Raw genomic sequence first — 19,020 nt, 5'->3', positions numbered from 1 at the left:
GAACTACAGGAAACTGAAGCAGCCAAACCTGCAGGCAAGCAAGGGAAGATGCTTGTAAAAGCATCAGGGAATAATTAAAAGGCACATAGCAATAAAGAGATGCATTTGCAGACATGTCTGTACAGTTAATTTAGAATCACTGCTCTCACTGCTTTTTCACGTAGGCAAGTGCTACAGCAGGAAGAAAAGAGAGAAAACAGAACTGCTAGGATAAATTTTCATGAGACTGTCAAGTCATTCTTACTGTTTGGGCCACCAAAGGCAGTCTCACTTTTAGCTCAGGGCTCCTGCTGCTTGCTTTTATCATACAATCTCTAGAACCTGCCTCAACAGCTACAGCTCACCAGCCCCACAAGCAAAAGGGGAAAGGAAGAAGGAGGAAAGGCAAGGGGGCTGACTGCAAGCTGAACCCCCTTACGTGAGCACTGGCTACACATCAGAGCTAAGAAGCCAGCCATTTAATCAGGTCAAGCTGCCCCGTGCAATGTCAGCCATAGCCTGCTTCTCCATCTGCAGCATGCAAAATTCTGTATTGATACAGGAAAGAAACAAAACAAAGCAAACAAAAAAACCAAACACCAAACCTCCAATGGGTTCCCCGTGCCAGAGATGAAGCTGCACAATATACCAGACCAGGAAGTTCATCTGATTGAAGATCTCTCCCTTCACTTGATTTGCTTCAGCCAGGTCTGTTCTCCTGCCTGGCATGCAAAGATGACACTAACACAGCACAGCAAGTGCAAACCCTCCTTTCAGAACACACTGAGGCATTAAATCAATATGATATCATTACAGCATTTCACAAAGAGGTAGCCCCAGGTAGTCCCACTCCTGGCTAACAGTATTGTTCCCCTCTGCACTGGACCTTGTGATTGTGCAGCTGTGAGCTCATCTTCTGAATTTATTCACCCTGCAGCTAACAATAGCTATCCATAACATAAGAAAAGCAGGTAGAAGCAGAAATAAGACAACTTCTTCTGGGAAAAAAGCCCATATTGTTACAACAGATTATATATTGCCCCTCAATTACCAAATTGCCCACATAAGTGTGGTGTGAGATGACTGCTTGGACTATTCACTGAACTACAGCCATAGACAAGGTAGCTGATATATGAAGCTAGACTATGGAAAGGACATGCAAACCTATTCAACAGTACTGCTAAAAATTCTCCCCTTACAGCTTGTGTATGTTCACATTCACATAATTTCCTTCAGAAAACAACCCCAAGTTTCACACAAACATGCTTCCAGCAAATCAGTGTTGACATTCTTACAGATAAAAATACCCCTTTATAAATATCAACACCTGCCTCTTCCTTGTCTTTATTTTTATTTTTGATTGATTTTATTTTTTGCTTTATCAACACCACAGAATTAGATTTTGTTAGAGGGTGTGTGTTTTTGCTGGGGTTTTTTGTGTTTGTTGTTTTTTAAAAAATTGTTTTTAATACCTATAAACATGCATATAAAGCACTCCGGAAAAAATAACCAGACTAAGTCAGTCAAGAGTAAAAGCATTAGTCATGTTGACACTTACACTGTCCTACTAGTACCTCAAAGGAAACATTACCAAAACAAATGGGGCAGTTCCCACACCACAAAGTTACTGCTTTGAACAGCAACCTCAACTTATTTGGAATGAAATAATTATTAATTATAGCTAATATGACAATGACAGAGGGTTTGGCCTTGGCTTTTGGTGGCCAGCTTTTCAAGTTTCTGGTTTAACTTCTTACAAAGGCAGTCAGCCTTACTCAGCTTAGTCTGGCCCATCTTACTATGAAGCTGAACCAAATAAATCCAAGTTAAAAAAACTTGGACAGCCATTCAGAGAAGGTCTGGCCAAGTCAACAAAATTAACCTAAACACTGATACAGAAAGTCAGCTTTTAGACCATGATTTCCAGGAAGGAATGTACTTCCTTACAAAATCTGCAGCTCTGCATTGTAAGATACACAGGGCTCACTCAGAAAGCACAAGCAACCTTTCCATCTCAGAGAATGGGAAATTAAAGGGGTTTGATTCTTCAGAAATCCTTACTTGCTCTAAGGGTTTGGTAAGTACTGTAATGTAATGTAATGTAATGATCTACAGAATCAAAGGCTGCTGACCAAAGGGTAAGAATATGGAGAGGTCTGCATACACAATAGAAACAATTGGATTTACTCCCCTGTTGCAGCTTTATCCATCATTCTCAACCTGATGAAATCCTGCTTTGCAGTAGTTTGCCTATGCCAAGAATGTACAGGCACGGTATAAAGTGCTAAAAGCAACTTGAAACAACACTGAGGGGAAAAAAAATAAAGTAACTTAGGTATTGTTTAGTTTACCCCTATGGCCACCCTGATGGGTTGCAAGCTGCAGCCTGTGTGTGACAAAAAAGCATATGCAGACAGCTGTGCCAGCCAGAGCCTGCAGACCCCACACCCACCCCAGCTGCTTACTGCTTCCTCAGAGTGGATGTTAATAACCCCATGGGTCTGGGAAAGCAGATAAGGAAGAGAGAGCTCCCTGACTTGCATCAACCAAAATAACTCAGGTTAGTAAAGCTTACTTTTAAAACTGCTTAAGCCAGGACGGCTGCTGAAGCAGGAAAGGCACAAACCCCCTCTGCCCATTGCAGCACTGAGATTCACAATTTGTCTGCCAACAGAACAAACATGTATAAGGTAAAGATCTGACACCACTCTATTCATTATACACAGTTAAGCTCCCTACTTGAAAGCAAGGCATGCTAAATTTTTTCCCCAAAGGTCTGATTTCCAGACATTAGACACAGTTTACTTTCTTTAAGGAAACTGCTTATAAACCTTATAAACGAAGGAAACTCCAGTAACTTCACTGGACGCACAGACTTTTAATGGCATAACACAATTAGCATGTGATAAATCAAAATTAAGAGTATCAGCATAGTGACCAAACAAACTAATCTTACCAAAGTAAATATTAGATTTCACATTATAGATAAAAGCCAGTTCTCACTGGACTAACATTTGAAGTAGTCTGTAATTATATTTGGCCCTTTAACTGAATGCTACAGTATCACTGGGGTTTTGTTCCCCTCCTCCCAATACAATAACAGAATACAATCATGAAATAATTAATGGCAAAAGGTATTTGTGGAGGACACCTTGCCCAACTCTCTCCCCCCCAAAGTAGTCAGCTTCCAAGTTACACGTTGCCTAGTGTTTTGTCTTCAGAGGCTTAGAAACTTGACCAGAAAAATCAATGTAGGCTTTATAAAAGACAGTGGTCCCTCCACTTCCAAGTGGAATCCTGGCCAAGGCTACAGCTATTCTTAAAGATACCAGAACTCCCATCAAATTTGTTTCCATCATCCCAGGTAAACACAACCCACAGGAAAAAGAATATGAGTGAGCATCCCAAAAATTCAGAGGGAAAGGAAAGCTAGTTAATTTACCTATCTGTACTCCTTTTTCTCTAATAAGGATCTTGATCTGTTGCTGCAGAATGCAACAGACTCAAGTGGTGTTCAAGAATACAGATACAGTTTGCACAAGATGCAGAAGTAGTTGAGGACTGTACAATCTACCAGGTGATGTCAGTTATGTACCTGTACCATGTGCTTGCTCATGTACAGCTGACCACCATCATACAAAAATACTTAGTCATCTGATAAGAGAAGGTGTGCAGTGCCTCTGGAGAATGAGCTAGACACCAAACTGAACGTTTCACAGACCTCAAAAAAGTGTCCCTGAGGAAAATTGTACCGCAACGACAAATGGACTATCAGGGGACAAAAAACCCAACCCAATTATTTTCAGACAGAAATGCTGTTACAGAAAAAGTGTAGAGCTGGGAGAGACCAGCAAGAACGTCACCTTGCTGAGTACAGTAATAAGATATTTTCCCTTGCCCTCTGATACTTTTATTGCTACTTGTAAGTACCACTGATTACAAAACCAAAGCTGATCTGCAGAACACTTATGCTTCTTGTCATCCTATTATTTATGATAGGTATAGATGCAATACTTCCTACTCCACTCTTTCCCAAGTACTCCTTGCTGATGCTGTCAGTAGCTTCAAGTCAGAGATTTCACATATGAAGAACACCCAACTCAGTTTTTTGAGAATCATGTCCACATGTTCATGTTGCGGTAAAACCAGAACCAAAACTTTTTTTCTGTTGTTCAGGTTTATTTGCACAACACACGCTACCTCCAATCTTTCCTCTGCCACTGTCCAAAGAAGTTTATCCTGTAGTGGAGCCGTGCTTTTCACACCTAAGGCAGTACGTTGCAGCACTGAGAAAATACAGAACCCACAAACCGCGCAGATTGAAAGAGAAACCCCACCCAAGTGAGGAAAAATAAGTAACAGCGGCAGGGGTCATCTGCCACAACAAAAAAACCGCCGGGTGTTACGCAGGACATAGCACCTTAACCCAAATTAACCCAGAAAGCAGCCAGCGATCCCCGAGAAGGGGGAAGCGGCGGGGTGGTGGGAGTCAGCAGGCACGGGGTGGCTGGCGGGGGCGTGGGGTGCACGACTGCCGCCCGGGGGGGCCGAGGCCGAGCACGGCAGCCGCGGGAAGGTGAAGAGAAGAGCGGCGACCGAACCTCAGCCGGGAGCCATCCTCCCCCCGGCAAACTGCCCTCGCTTCTCTCCTCCCCAGGGCATGCGGCCGGACAGGGCGAGAAGGGGGCGGCGAGCCACAGCGCCCGGGACTCGTCCTCCGCCGCGGCCAGCGGGGCTCCGCACAAAATGGCTGCACGGGCCGGGGCCGGAGCCCAGCACGAGGGTGGCATCGCCCGCCGCCTGCCCCCGAGGCCCCTTCTCCCCGGCAGGAGGGAGCCGTAGCACTCCCCGCCGGCGGAAAGCGGCAGCCGGCTGCGCCCGGATGCGGGGCGGCGGGAGGCACAAGCGGTTCCTGTAGGTGAAAGGTCGGGGGGCGCGGAGCCGCCCGCGCCGAGGCCTGAGGCGGGGCGGGACGGGCAACGGGACGGGCGGCGCCCGGCGCCACGCTACGAGGAGGCGGCGGGCCGGCAACCGCACGGGCGCAGGCCCACACTGCTTGCGCATAACCGCCGCCGCTACCGGGGGAATCGCTCACCTAGCGGGCCCGAGGGCCTCTCCGCGGGTTTATTTCTCGGCGGCGGCTGCGGCTCCCGGAGGTCAGAGTTCGCGACCCCGCCCCCTCGGCTCGGCTCCGCTCAGCACCGCCCCGCCCCGCCGCGGCGGCTGCGCCTGCGCTCGCTCCCGCCCGGCCGCCTCGCGGGGAGGGCGGGGTCCCGCCGGGGAGGGGCGGGGCCCGGGGCGCCGCTCTCCCGCCCGCCTCACCCTCCCCACCCGGGCGGCGGCGGCCGTTAACGGCGCCCGGGGGCGGGGCAGCCTCGGCCTCGGTCACCCTCTCCGCCGCCGCGGCGGCTCTGAGCGCTTCTTTGTCCGCTCTGCCGGGCAGGGGGTGCGGCGGGGAGCAGCGAGAGCTGAGGGGGCAGCGGTCCGGGCCCAAAGCAAAGCTCTCCTGGGGAGCAGGGGCCCGCGGTGCAGCTGCCGGGCTCTGCCTCAGGCCGGTCTGACAGCTTGCGGGCATTATCGTGCCCATCGGGAGGAGAATTCGCATCCCCGCTGCCACGAAAGGAAAGCGTGGGCTTTCAGCACCCCAGGCGCAGAGCTTTTGGGTTTGGGTATCTCGGTGGGGTCTTACCCCTGAGGCGGGTGGGTGGGTGGGTGAGACACGCAGGTTCGGTTTGAGTGGAAACAAACGGGGCTTCAGTGCAGCTGCTGTAGCAGTTCCAGCGGCGGCGATTCAGAGAGCTGCCTGCCCGGCAGCATGGCAGCAGCCGCTGCCTGCGTGAAATGTCAGCACCGGGATGAGGTTTGGAAAGGCAGTCGGGAGCCTGCCTGCTAATGAGAACACACCAGGCTGGAACAGGGCTTTTAAATAAGCGCTAAAGGAGCAATTCGCTGCGGTTCTTGGGCCCAAATTGTGTTAGCTAATTACTTGGTTTACGCTAGTTATTTTAGTGACCTGGATTTTAAGTAAAAGTTTTATTCTTTAAATATATCCCTTTCACCCCTTCCTCTTCCGTCTGTCCAACGCGCATTGTGTAGCTGTGGTTCAAGATCATTCAGGTCACCGGGGCAGCATACACAATTTTATTAGCTGAAATTTGGTTAGTCCACTTTATGCAATTTGTATCGAATCAGATGATAAAAGCATCAACATCTGAGAAGTGGAGATGAAAAAACTCCAAAGACTACAAGCAATTTATGTATTGGCATTAATAAAATCATTCACGCTCTTATCTGGCCAATTCCTTTACTGCTCTTTGTCCCACCCCCAGTTCCACAGATGCATTTACATTTAGCTACCCTTGCTCAAGATCACTAGTTCAGCATCAGATTTTGCTTTTTGATCAAACGCTTTTCCAGAAGTCAGATGCAAATGAACCTCATGAAGAATTTTTAAATTGTAGCAACTAACTTGCTAGGCATTTCCCGAAAGTGTCAAATGTTACAGCCCTTTCAATTTACAGTATCTGTCACTTCCCAGACTAGCCTGAGCTGCACATGCACTTTCTAAATGAAGGAGATTATTATTTTTTTATTTAAGAAATACCAAGGAATTAGCACCAAAGCTTATTTCAGACAAGTATTCTGATACCCTCAATAGAGCAGAAATGTCACTGTAACCAATAAAAGAGGCTTTGATTTTTTTTCATAGCAAGTGACCCAATTCATACTTTATCTGTATTACAAAAGCATGTCCATGTAGCTGTGTCAGCCAGGATTACGAGAGACACATCCCTATAAAAACACACAGAGAAGCAAAATTCTTTATGCTGTTACTTCCAAGTTAGCAAAAAACTACTTTCAGACATCTGTCAAAAAAGGAGAAGGAAGCAGCATAACTAACCTGTCAGACAGATCTCTCCCTTACAGGCCCTGCTAAAATACTTATGCCCACAGAAACAGTGTGGTTCAGGCATATTTCAATAGACACAGCAAAACTGGATTCTGCTGATTTATTAATGCAAGATACTTCATTTGACCTTCACACAGACCCAACTCCCTTAATTCTTCAGAAAGATTGTTCCCTAAGATGCTTCTTTGCCATTGGTATGTCTGTCCATAACAATGTGCTGAATAATTAATTTTTTAAAAATAGCTCGAATATCAGGTGCAGTACCCCAAAGAGGAGGGTGATGGGAATACTTTCTTTGTCAAAAAGACTTAAACAAGACCACAGAGCTTGTATAGGTAAATTCACAAATTTGTATCTGGAGAGGGGCAGATGAGTAAAAATCCTCTGTCTCTGCTAAAATAAGACACTGGCACAGGGAGCCTAGCTCGTTCCTGAGCTGATGAAACTTGAATGTCATTCTGCAGGGTTGGGAGGTGGCCTCAGGAGATAAAACCCACCTTCCAGGTATCTGACAGAACTTGTTCAGGAGCAATATTTTGGATTGTGCTTTGTCTGCAAGTTGCATTCCAGCACAACCTCTCCACCTGCTTCTGGAAGGGCTTTATGGAAAACAAATATCATGAACACATGAAGGGATGGGCTCTTAGTTTGGGGGGGTGGGGTGGAGAAGAAGGAATAGAAAAGGAAGAACTAGACAGCATGAGGCAGCTAAGGCAAGACAGGAGGGCAGGAAGATAATAATTTTCGTAGCAAAGACACTGATTTTGGTAGTGAGAACTGTGTCGTGATTTGACTGACATGAAGACAATTAACTTTAATGCTTTAGGTGGTCAGATTCAGCAGCACTGTCAGCAGGTGCACAGAGCCTACCTATTCAGGCTGTTCTGTTCCTGAGGGCAAAACATAGTAGGAATTTTAAAGCAAGGCTAATATGCAGGATAAGGAGAGAAAATTCTGTCACCAATGAATACGTGAATTACATAATTCAAAAAACCTGTAATTATTTTTAAAAGACAATGCAGACTCAACTAATGTGAATTTATTTATACAAAAATGATACATATCCACAGAAATATTTACAACAACTTTGAATTTTTTTCATTTACAAAATAAAGATTCTATTCTTTTATTTAGACAGTACAATTTAGGACTAGCCCAAACAAAAGCCTATTTGAATGGTAAATACAGGGGACAGCAGTTATGGCTAACAAATGCATTGAATGTGTCTTTCCAAATATCTCTTTATGTTCCAATACAATAATAAGCACACAAAAAATATTTTGTAAGATGTGTTCCATAGCTGCTCAGCTATCCATCTGTTTTAAGTCCTTTGGGCACAAAAAATAATTTTAAGTTAAAGAGAATTCAGGATCCAAAAACGTTTAATTTATTCAAGAATAAAGATGCTAGACCTAATATTAAATGCTAATGTTTGTCTCATTGTCTACTAACCAATCTTAAATTAATTATTTACTATAGATTCTTATAAGAAGAGGTAGCCAGGTGTTTAAAAACTTCTGGTCTTCTCTTAGGGTTTAGTCAAATCAAGAAGTGAATACTTTACTTTTGATGGTAATGAATCAAGAGCTGGAGAAAGAGTAATTTTGAAAACCAGTCATCTGAAAATGTTATGAAAATGCCTATGTTCTTCCTATGACACAAAGTATTAGTGCTAGAGAAAGAGGAAAGGGAATATTAAAACGTTTAAAAAGACAATTTATTTCACACAAAATCAGCAACATATGTACTGTTGTTTTTAAGGCTCCATTATAATCTATTTCTGTCACAGAAAGATTGATTGATCAGCTGCTTCTGGAAGAAGTCCTATGATGTTTACAGAACACTTTAATCTATTTTCAATATCAAACCATAAGCTGAAATTACAGTAGCTTGCTCCTAGCCAAATTTCTGATTCATTTGCCAGTTTATGGCTTTCCATCTTAGTTGGGCGTTGGTCCCTATAAAAATATTAAAAAGTTCTTCCCTTTGATAATATCAACTAGAAGAACATCACATCCCTATTACATTGGTATAAGTTTTGTTTTGGATACAGTAAAAACCATGTGAGAAATCACCCTGAAGAGACATGCTCATAGATTATATGGCTTCAGTCAGCAGCTGGTTTTGAAAATTAAGGAAAAGCCCTTTGTATATAACCACAGAAAAACATTCATTTATCATGTTTGTATTAAAACAGAAGAGAAAGGCTTTGATCAGACTCTCACTGAATTTCAGACACTATATGGTCAATTCTTGAGCATTCTTGAGGAGGGAAGCCAGATCTACAGCCTTAAGTCCCTGATTCAGAAAGGTACTCTACTGAAATGCCTGAAGTCAATGCAATATACAATACTTGTATATTTAGTATTAAGCAGGAAGCTTCCAAGCCCACTACTAACTTATACTTCAGAAAATGAAGTTTCTTCAGAGCTGTGTTAGTGTCTTGGACCTGATCTTGAGGTGTCTGACAGAATAAGAGAATTTTGATTTGCATTTTCATTTTGGCCTTTTTGTGATGACTGTTCTACCATCTATTTGGCCTTTTTATGATGACTATTCTACCATCTATTCTCTTCCCTTCCTGAGGCCATAGAATAGCTATTAAAATGGATTAAAACTATTAATTAAATGTGAATTGCTCTTCTATTACCACAACTGGCTTGATTCAGAAGACTACTGAGAAGTGTTTCATATGGTAAAATTAACTGGCTACATATGCATTTCATTTGAGATAAAAATGGCTTCCTTTCATGTCTTTTTCATAGTTCTAGTTCCATTTATGATATTACAGTGTTAATTTTTTTTCAGAAGTTAAACAGAACAAATGCACCAGAATAATTCGTAAGTATTTCCTATTGAGGTATACTGACAATTTTCTTAAAAAAAGAATAAAATAACAACAACCCACATAAAACTGAATCATGTTTTAAAGTGTCAAACAGAACAAATCAAGGTGTAAACAAAAGGTATTTCAAAGAATGGTATATGGTTAAATGCCATGTGCACTTTAAAAGCGGAGTTTTCTTGGTATAGCAATTCCAGTTTAAACATGATATTTAAATATATAATAGTTTAAAATTTTGGGAGAGGAGGGTGCATATATTTGTTTAATGTTCTTTGAACAATAGTTTATACAGTGTTTCATACTGCATCCAGAACCCATTTGACACAGAGTTTTGAAACAAGGAAGATACTTGATCTTTTCCCTGTATAAAAATGTGGGTTTTTTTGTTTTTTGTTTTTTTAACTCTGCTTTAAATTAGTACTGAAAATGAAAGAAAATATATCCTGCAATTGTTTGAAGGTAACTCATTTAGACTCTTTGGCTTTATAGTACTGTAGAAGATCTAGTGCCCTATCTTAGTAATCTCAAAGTCTGTTTTAAAATATTTCCCCCCTTTTTATTATAATTGAACTATAATTTGCAATTGCTTCTATGATACAGAATTTTTTGTACTGTTTTAATGTATTGGTATGCAAGATTTCAACTCCCATTCAAGGAAAGGAGCAGCAATATTATATGACTTCTCATAAAGGAGTTTACATAACCAGCAAAGGATCCAAAACCTTTGAAATTCCTATTCTGATCTGTTCTTGCTAAATCCCAAAGTGAGCATCAGCAACTCAAGACATACAGAAATCACGAGAAACTGTACAATTGCAACACATTTGATTTTTGTTTTGTTTTTTAAAAAGCACAAACTTTCAGAATATGTTGACCAATCACCTGCCATTCTGAAGACATGGGGCACCTGGACCTCATTGCAGATGTCACAAATAATTCTGACTATTAAAGTAAACATCGGAATTTAATAAATAACATACTTTGTATCAACACAGAAAAACACAATTCTTTAAAAAAAATACCACCTTACACTAAAAATGCAGTAACTCCTAATCCTGACAAATATACAATTTTGTGTAGGTTGAGATGGCAGGATTCTGTTTCCTTGAACAGCTGTACTCTGTTTTACCACCATCCTCAGACATTTTCTGTTAAGCTTGCAGACACGATGCTGACACCGCTATAATACAGTGCCTTCTTGAAAAGCTTCTATCCACCTAATAGAAAAAATAAACACTGTTAGGAAATTGCTGATAAAAGCATGAATGCACTGTTTTAAATAGCTACAGAGTGACCCAAGAAGAAATATCATACTTCCATTACCAGCTGGTTTGTCAGTGCAAATGCCAGAAATCTATTCAATGAGTCCAAACATACAAAGCTCACTAAAGATGTATTAGGTTATCAGTACAAGGCCAGATGTTAGAAACTTTTTTCCACACTCTTTCATACTGAAGGAGCCTTCTGGTACCTGAAGGGAGCCTTCAGGAAAGCTGGGAGGGATGTTATACAAGGGCACGGAGCAATGGGATTAGGGGTTCCTTCCTCCCTTAAACTGGGAGAGGGTAGATTTTAGGTTAGACATTGGAAAGAAATTCTTTAGTGTGAGGGTGGTGAGACACTGGCACAGGTTGCCCAGGGAAGCTGTGGCTGCCCCTTTCCTAGGAGTGTTTAAGGCCAGGCTGGATGGGGCTTGCAGCAATCTGGTCCAGTGGGAGGTATCTCTAGGTTGGAACTGGATGATCTTTAAGGTCCCTTCCAATCCAAACCATTCTATGAAGTTAAATGCATAAAGAACAAGTGAAGCTGGGCAATCAAATGCTCAAAGATGCAGGAAATGCCAAGGTTCTACCAACTTTAATAATATGATTGCATATCTTTCTTAAAAAACCAATACTCTCTTTTCTTATTTCACTGCAAATACCATTTGGGATAACTCAGGATACAACAATAACTCAGGCAGCCATGTGCATAACCACTGCACTCTGCTTTTGCAGCTGGTACATGAGTATTAGTGAAGAACTAATGGGGCTGAGGGAGGAAGCCCCAGAACACAGAGTCTGGAAGGCAGGAATGGTGCCTTTGCATGATGACAGAACTGCCCTCTAGGCACACACAGTATATGTTACTACTGAATCACATATTAACAGACACCCTGCCCACTATATACCTGTGAAAATACAAGAATGTATAAAGGGTAGGGGATGTCCCAAACAGCACATCCAAGCTGTTTATAACTGGAAATTCCCCTGTAGCTGTGGTTTCTGTTTCTACTTGATTACAGGGGTGATAAACATCCTCACCTCTTCAAGAATGCTGCAAAAATTAGTGTTTCTGAAGCACTCCAATGCAACACTTGCAAACTAAATAATGAAATAGTTCTATCTTCCAAGTGATGGCTGACCTGAGTGCCTTTAAAGTTAAGGGGTCCAAAAAGTGAAACTTCTTTTCCTGAGTAAAAATCTTGCAAGAACTGAACGAGACAAAGACTGTAAAATTATAGTTACCAAGGAAATTCAAACCTGTCTTAGTATTCAGAGGATATCTAAACATTAGCCACAAATGTTGGCTCTTCCTTGCCCTGAGTGTTTAATTTGGTAACTGTGCACGTTTTTTGAATTTAAGCTTTTGGTAAGAATGTATTCAAGTATGTATAAATGCTTGTGCCTGTCTGAACACAAAACCCAAACTTCCACCCTTTACATTTTAAATCTCACTCAATTTTCCACTGCCATATTGTTAATTTAAAATAACTATAAAGGAATACAAATACAACATTCAAATACTAATACAACATACAAATTCATAAACAGCTTAAGCCCAGAACTTACTTTAAGTACCAGACTGTGAAATTTCAAAGCTCATAAAAAAGCAAACATTTGTTAAGATGTACTGTTGTACTTACACTAATATGTCAGATATTTCTTTGGCCCTAATAGGAAAAAAATAGTGTCCACTGTGAAACAGGCCAACTGAATGTTCTTTGTTTTTTCTTTAAATGCTATGAAAGCAGCATTTATTCTGGAGGTTCAGGATAAATCTCCTAAGGATATTACATACCTGGAGAAAGCTTGATATTTAAGGTATCTAATGTTACTCCTAGGCTCAATAAAATAGAATATGTCCAATTTCCAGTTTTCCTGCTGATCAAAAGCCATTGTCTGAACAGGAAAACAAAGCTATTTGAATGCCTTGGATTTTTCACTTTTGTTTTATGTAGTACAAAGGAGGTCACAGTGGAAACAAGAGAATACTGTTTTAATTAACAAGGTAACACTTGTGTGCATCAACTAGTCAAAATAGCCCCCAAAATAAAATAAAGACTTCCAGATTTTGTATGTAGAGAAGTGTTAAGCACGTTCTCAGCTGTTCAGTATTTTCTTTAGAATATCCCTGTTAGCACAAAACTATACCTGCAGGCATTTGAATGTTGAAGTACTAACAACGGACTTGAGCAGACCAGGGATAGAGGAATGGGCTTGGAAGAAGAAAGATTTCTTACTTTATCTTAGACTTTTCCATTTTCCTACGTACATTCTTTTGCAGAGGAAAGAGCCTTCTGAAAGCCTTTCAGAAGTCCTAATGAAACCAGGACCTTGTGTTTAAGTACCTGAATTTTTTAATTTACATATTATTTTTTATTTATTTACATTTTATTTTTATTTACATATTATATAATATGCCTCTTTTGTACATGTGCTTAACCTATGAACATTAACATCTGTGACTTCTGAAACATTTTCCCCAGAAAAAATAACATATTTTTCAAATAGTTTCTTACTTTTGAGCTGAATGGGGATCATCTGCTTTGAATATATAAAATAAAGTGTTTTTGTGCAGTAAATGGAACACTCTTGACTCTGAGTTTTCATCTTTTACTTCACTGACTGTGAATCCCAGTAAAGGCTGGCTCTCTAATGCTGCCACATCCTATTTAACAAGGGAAAAAAGCAGACAAGACAAAATTAGAGCTTGTAAGACATATTATGTAAATTATAATTTACACTTTATTAATGCGCTGTAACATTGCAATAGATTATAAAACAAACCAGTTATTACAAATAGCTGTGCAAAAAATCCTGCTTTTCATAGTCTCCATGCATTAATCAGGGAACAGGAAATAACCAAACCTTGTACACATCAACATTGCTGTTCCCCTTTTTATTTCCCTGATAACATCTACCTTGCCTTTCACTGCAGAGTGTCATTGGTCTGCCTGGTAAGGACTTATATCAGATCAACTTTTGACTGTGACTAAAAAGCTCAGTGCTCTCTCCAACAACCATAGCATTAAGTTTTCATAATTTAAAAGTGATATGGGATGCTATTAAGCTGCCCTGGTTATGCTAAAAGGAGGAGCTATGGATGTAACCCATGTTCTCAAGCACTGCAGTCGTACTCCAAATGCTTTTTGATGGCTGAATTTATTTACTTTCTGTTGCTGAAAACTAACAGGATGGGGAAGAAAGCTGCTGAGTTCACAAGGTGTTGGCTAGGAAAGAGCAAAAAGAGAAGCTAGACTTTTTTCCTTTTATCTCCATTTAATTTCAAAATCTGGCTAAAAAGGCAACCTTTTTCATACTCTTGTCTATTAATAAATACAAAGCACAGCATTTTTGGAAGGGGAAAAAAGAAGCCTTTTCATCCTCTGCAAATTCCAAAACAGTGTTTTGTAACTAGGCTGGGTCCTGCAGTACTTCTGGATAGAAAAAAATGAACCTAAGAATGTAAACACTTGAGAAATCAGGTGTTTGCCTGTTCACTGAAATGAGTATCCTGTGAAAACATCATTTCTTGATACCAGAAAACAGCTAAGTAAGGCTTAACAACCTGTTTCACTCTCTTAAGTTTTTGTACCACTGAGAAGTGGTCTTCTTTACCACCAATCTTTACATTACTTGGGAAATCTAAATAGCTTAAGTGGACTTTCCTGGCTAATACCACACTGGACCAGACATCAAAAACTTTCCTTGAGACTCTCCAAACAATGTGTCCTGCGATGGCTCATCAAGTTGAAAAATAAGGGCAGATATTCCTTAGTTTAAAGAAATCAGGAAAGAGTTAATTTTGTGATTGCCAGCTACAAACTGAAGGTACTCTGGAAGACTGATATCTCAGAGGAAGGCAAGGAAAAGAAAGTAAGATCACTGCCACAGACAAATATGTCTTTCTTTACAGTTTCCAAAGGTTCCTTCCTCTGCAACTGCCAAAAGAGACACAGTGACCTAAAATATTTCAAATCTTTGCAAAAGGAATTGTTTTGTACATAATTTTTTACTATTGTCAATGCTGTGATGGAAATAGCATCACAGGTTCTGAACGCGATTCAAGTGTTAAAATAAAGGGTTGCAGTACAGCAGGAAAAACAGGAATTTTGAGCACAATTCAGGAAATAACTGGAGTGTGGGTGAAGAACAGTAATTCTCTTCACAGGAGAGGTCAGGCCTTACATTTTGAAAGAAAGTGAGGGATAGCAATACTTTTAAACAATGCTTTAGATATTTTGCTCTTGAAAGCTGTTAGCAAACTGTAACATATACAAAAAAGCAAAAACCAAGTGCTACAATACATCCAAATGTTGCAAAACATTAGAAGATGCAATAAAACTACATCCCCAGCATGCACTGGGATATGCAGAGCTTATATATATTAGTTAGGGTTTATTCCACACAGCAATAGGACTACATGTTCTAAATAAAAAGGCTAATGCCATTAGATCAGATGCATTTTTTATTTTCTACTGCAGCACTGTATATTAAATAACTACAGGCTGAGGAAGACAGTTTGAGAAGTCATGAGATTTAGTTTGCTCGTTTTGCAAGCATTCAAAATACTTTATGGAACTGCAGAACAAAACACTTCAATGATGCTGGCTTTGCCATTAGTCTACTGTGATGCATCAGAAGAGATCCCCATACTCAACTGACTCAGAACATTCCTACAACTGTGCAATGGTGTGCAGTGCAGAGATACTCAAAGCTAGGCCTGGAATCAGAAACAGCATAACTTTATCAGCATATTATGGGCTCACTGGGCTTTTTGAAAATGCGACATCACAATCAGATCCATTACAGTAAGGTGATCTAATTTTATACCTTGTTTCTCAATCATAAAAATAAACAATTTTATTGCAAATACGGCATTGGCATTGGATACTCAATTTCTAATATGCAGATTCTTACCTCACTGGCAGCATATGTGTATAGCACCTTATTTTTTATAACAAACCATAGATGTTTCCATGGTTTCTTACTGCCCTTAGATCTGTGTAGGTAGCCACTCATGGTAGAGTCTTCTGTATTTGCTGAAACCTGAAGTGCAAAAAAAAAAACCAAAACAAACAGCCAAGCACCCAAGAGTTAAATGTATCTCTCCAGGTTTTTGCAGTACAGCTTTTTACAAACATATATCCAGAAACCTGTTCTGTCAAATACTGAAATTCTTACCTGATCTCAAGTTAATGTTGCTAATTAACTTAGATGGCTGAAAGAAAAATTATTTTGTGTGCCAACAACTGCCTGGTCTGGAAGAGCTTTCTAACAGCTGGAACTTAAATTGGGTGCAACAAGACAAGAGAGGGCTGAAATTCACTGTAGGTAGGCAGAGTTTAGGTCTCCCTTTCCTAATCATAAGCCTAGATATGAGTTGGTGTAGGAGTCTTCTCTTTGACTGTTGGTGCAGAGATAAATTACATTCCTTGAAGCTCAGAGAAGCAAGACAGAAATTACAGTTCTGACTATCTCCCTGAATCACAGTCTCACAGGTGTTCATGCATTTTATATATTGCATAAAGGTCCCTGCTTGTTAAAAACTAAGGCCCAAACAACTGTTTCGGGCAAATTTCAACTTTTCATCCTAGAGTAGAGGGCTTATGGGGTTATTTTTTCATTGTTAATACTGATGATATAATACCAACAAGGCATTACTTTGATCAGTAAAGCACTTACTTCTTTGAGGGCTGCAGGAATTTTTTTCTGCTTTCTTCCGGAGGGAATGCTATGTAATACTGTAGACAAGGCACTTGATGGAGATTTATGGTTGACTGGGGATCCACTCTTAGGAGTGCATTGGTTATCTAAAACACAAAGGATGAAAATATTGCTTTCAAGTTGCAGATGACTAAACCGTGCATTATTGGACTTTGTCTCTAAAAAGCAACTGATATTTTCATTCTTACCACAGGACTTCAGATTAACACCTGGTCACATTACATTCAGCATTGGATTAACCTGTCAGTATTATGCATGCCATGAGTTAGAATCTCCCTAATCACAATTAGGCTAAAAACACTACAGGACACTTGCAGCTAAATGGACTGATCTATTTTGTTTTCCAAGTCTGTTTTATTGATGTTGATCTATCTTTGCCAATAGACAGGGTGAAAATTCAACTCCTAAAAAACACACTAAATTTTCAGAGATTTTTCTCTGCAGTCCAGTCTGTGCTTTACCTCTCTTCCCCAACTCTGTCTTTCAATTCTCTACATCTGTTATCTTCTCGGCTTTTTTCAGGTTTGTCCTGCTTTGGGCCAGGATAAAGGTAATTTTCTGACTTGTACATTTGCTTTCAGCTAAGTCTTTTGTAAGTAACTGCACTTGCTGAAATTAACAGCAAGTTTCTCAGACAGTGTCTGCTTCTAGGACTGATAATGCTCAATGTTTATAGTTACAGCCAGAGACTGGTGTGCAGAGCCAAGGACACTGCTCAGCTCTGAGGAACATTTTGCCCTCTGAAAGGAGGGAAGGAGTCAAGAGGCCACACCTGAAGCCCTCCTTTAGGGAGGAATAGACAAGATAGATGGCCAAAATTGATCAAACAGAGTATTCCATCCCATACACATCATACTCAGTATAAATTTAAGGGATCACGAGGGTCAAACCCCTTCCTGCTTTTTCTTCTTCGCCTGTCCCTGTTTGCTTCAGCATCCTGGGAGGATTCCATCCATTCCTCTGCCTGTGCTCCTGATCCATGCCATCCTGAATCTGTGTGTTCCTGCCTCCAGCTCCCAAATGCTGCTGACTCCAGCAGTCCAGCCTGGACTTTCCCAGGGCTGCCCTGCAGCCGTGGTGCTGATGTGAGAGTTATTGGAGGAAATGGGGGAGGAACATGGTAACAATTTTCCTGTATATTTGTATATATTTAGTAATTTTACCTATTTAACTTTACTGTTTCGTTAAGGCTGTGTAGTTTAGTTTCCAACCCATAAGTCTCTCTCCCTTATTCTCTCTCCTTTCTTTATCAGGGAGAGGAGAGGGATTAACAGAAAGCATCTGTCATTCAGTTTAATTACCGGGCCAGTGTTAAACTGTGACAAGGATGTATGCTGTAAGGCTCCTCTTCAGCATCAAGACAACACACACACACTTTTGGAGAGTCCCATCCCCAGAGAACACGCTATTTTTCTCCACTGTTGCAGGCAATTACTTCATCTCTCTTGGAAGACTGATGCAATACTTTTTAAAAAGCACGTTTTCTAGCAACACCCACCACTGTTTTTACAGCCCAGCCTGGAACGAGTAGCTTCATTAAATTTACTGCTAGAGTTGTCTGTAAACATAATGAGGCTCTGCAATAATGAGCAGGAGAAGAAATGGATTGCCTGCTATACTGTACCTCTTTTCCCAGCTAAAAGCACCTGCAATTGCATATAGCACAGCAGCCTCTAGTGCCCAAGACAGAGACGTGCAGGTGGTCCAGGCAACCCATCTCCTCCATCATCGCAAGCTCAGGCTGCCACTTCAAGGGTTTTTGCTGCTGCTGTTCACATCCCCATGACAGATGTCACCTCCAGCATCCTGGAAGCCATAGCTTGATTATTTCACTGGGGTGTCACAGATTTCCTAATAGCCTAGAAAGCTTGTGTCTAACTGGAGCCTCTGCTGTAGGGAAGGGCAGCAAACTTTCAGTCCTTGCTTATGGCTTATTTGTGTATTTTATACTTGGCTTTGGACAGCATCCAGATAAAGTCTTGTGAGATGGGACTGGATTCCCACCTCACTGGGAAGTGCCTCTATTGACTTTTACATTTGTTTCTGCACAATGATATGGAGAGCCTTCAAAGAGACATACTTGAGTTCTCTCAGGAGAGAAGAAAACTGACCCTGGACCTCCTTTCTAAATAAATGTCATTACCATCAGGCTATCTGACCCTTGCTTGCCAGCAGGCATCAGTAGTACTATGTTCTCTGGAAGTGAAAATAGCTCTAGCTGTGGTGTTTTACATTGAAACCTGTGCTGTGTGTGCAGAAGGCAACAGTTAGGAGTTTGCCCTCAAAACTGAGGTGCA

General features: G+C 41.1%; 2 protein-coding genes across 7 annotated transcripts in view; both read right to left on the bottom strand.

Annotated features, from left to right (window-relative positions):
- Nucleotides 1-5,310, bottom strand: part of NR2C1 (nuclear receptor subfamily 2 group C member 1) — a 44,178-nt gene extending 38,868 nt beyond the window's left edge. The window contains exon 1 of one of the 6 annotated variants that reach the window (XR_011730061.1): nucleotides 5,075-5,309. The gene's annotated coding sequence lies outside the window, so the exon portion shown is untranslated. Of the gene's footprint in view, nucleotides 1-5,074 lie in introns of all 6 variants that reach the window. The other 5 variants (XM_071764986.1, XM_071764947.1, XM_071764954.1 and 2 more) reach the window with 5 other exon arrangements.
- Nucleotides 5,311-7,913: 2,603 nt separating this feature from the next.
- The window catches only part of FGD6 (FYVE, RhoGEF and PH domain containing 6), a 75,130-nt gene continuing 64,023 nt past the window's right edge, over nucleotides 7,914-19,020 (bottom strand). Inside the window, exons 18-21 of the mRNA XM_071764698.1 lie at nucleotides 16,682-16,809; nucleotides 15,917-16,045; nucleotides 13,516-13,664; nucleotides 7,914-10,951 (exon numbers count right to left, since the gene is read on the bottom strand). Coding sequence (XP_071620799.1) covers nucleotides 10,915-10,951; nucleotides 13,516-13,664; nucleotides 15,917-16,045; nucleotides 16,682-16,809 — 443 coding nt within the window. The 3' untranslated portion in view covers nucleotides 7,914-10,914. The remainder of the gene's footprint in view (nucleotides 10,952-13,515; nucleotides 13,665-15,916; nucleotides 16,046-16,681; nucleotides 16,810-19,020) is intronic.

Source organism: Heliangelus exortis, chromosome 1 (genome assembly GCF_036169615.1).
Source record: "Heliangelus exortis chromosome 1, bHelExo1.hap1, whole genome shotgun sequence".
Taxonomy (NCBI): domain Eukaryota; kingdom Metazoa; phylum Chordata; class Aves; order Apodiformes; family Trochilidae; genus Heliangelus; species Heliangelus exortis.
The sequence above is the reverse complement of the archived record's forward strand: the minus strand, read 5'-3'. Positions and strand labels throughout refer to the sequence as shown.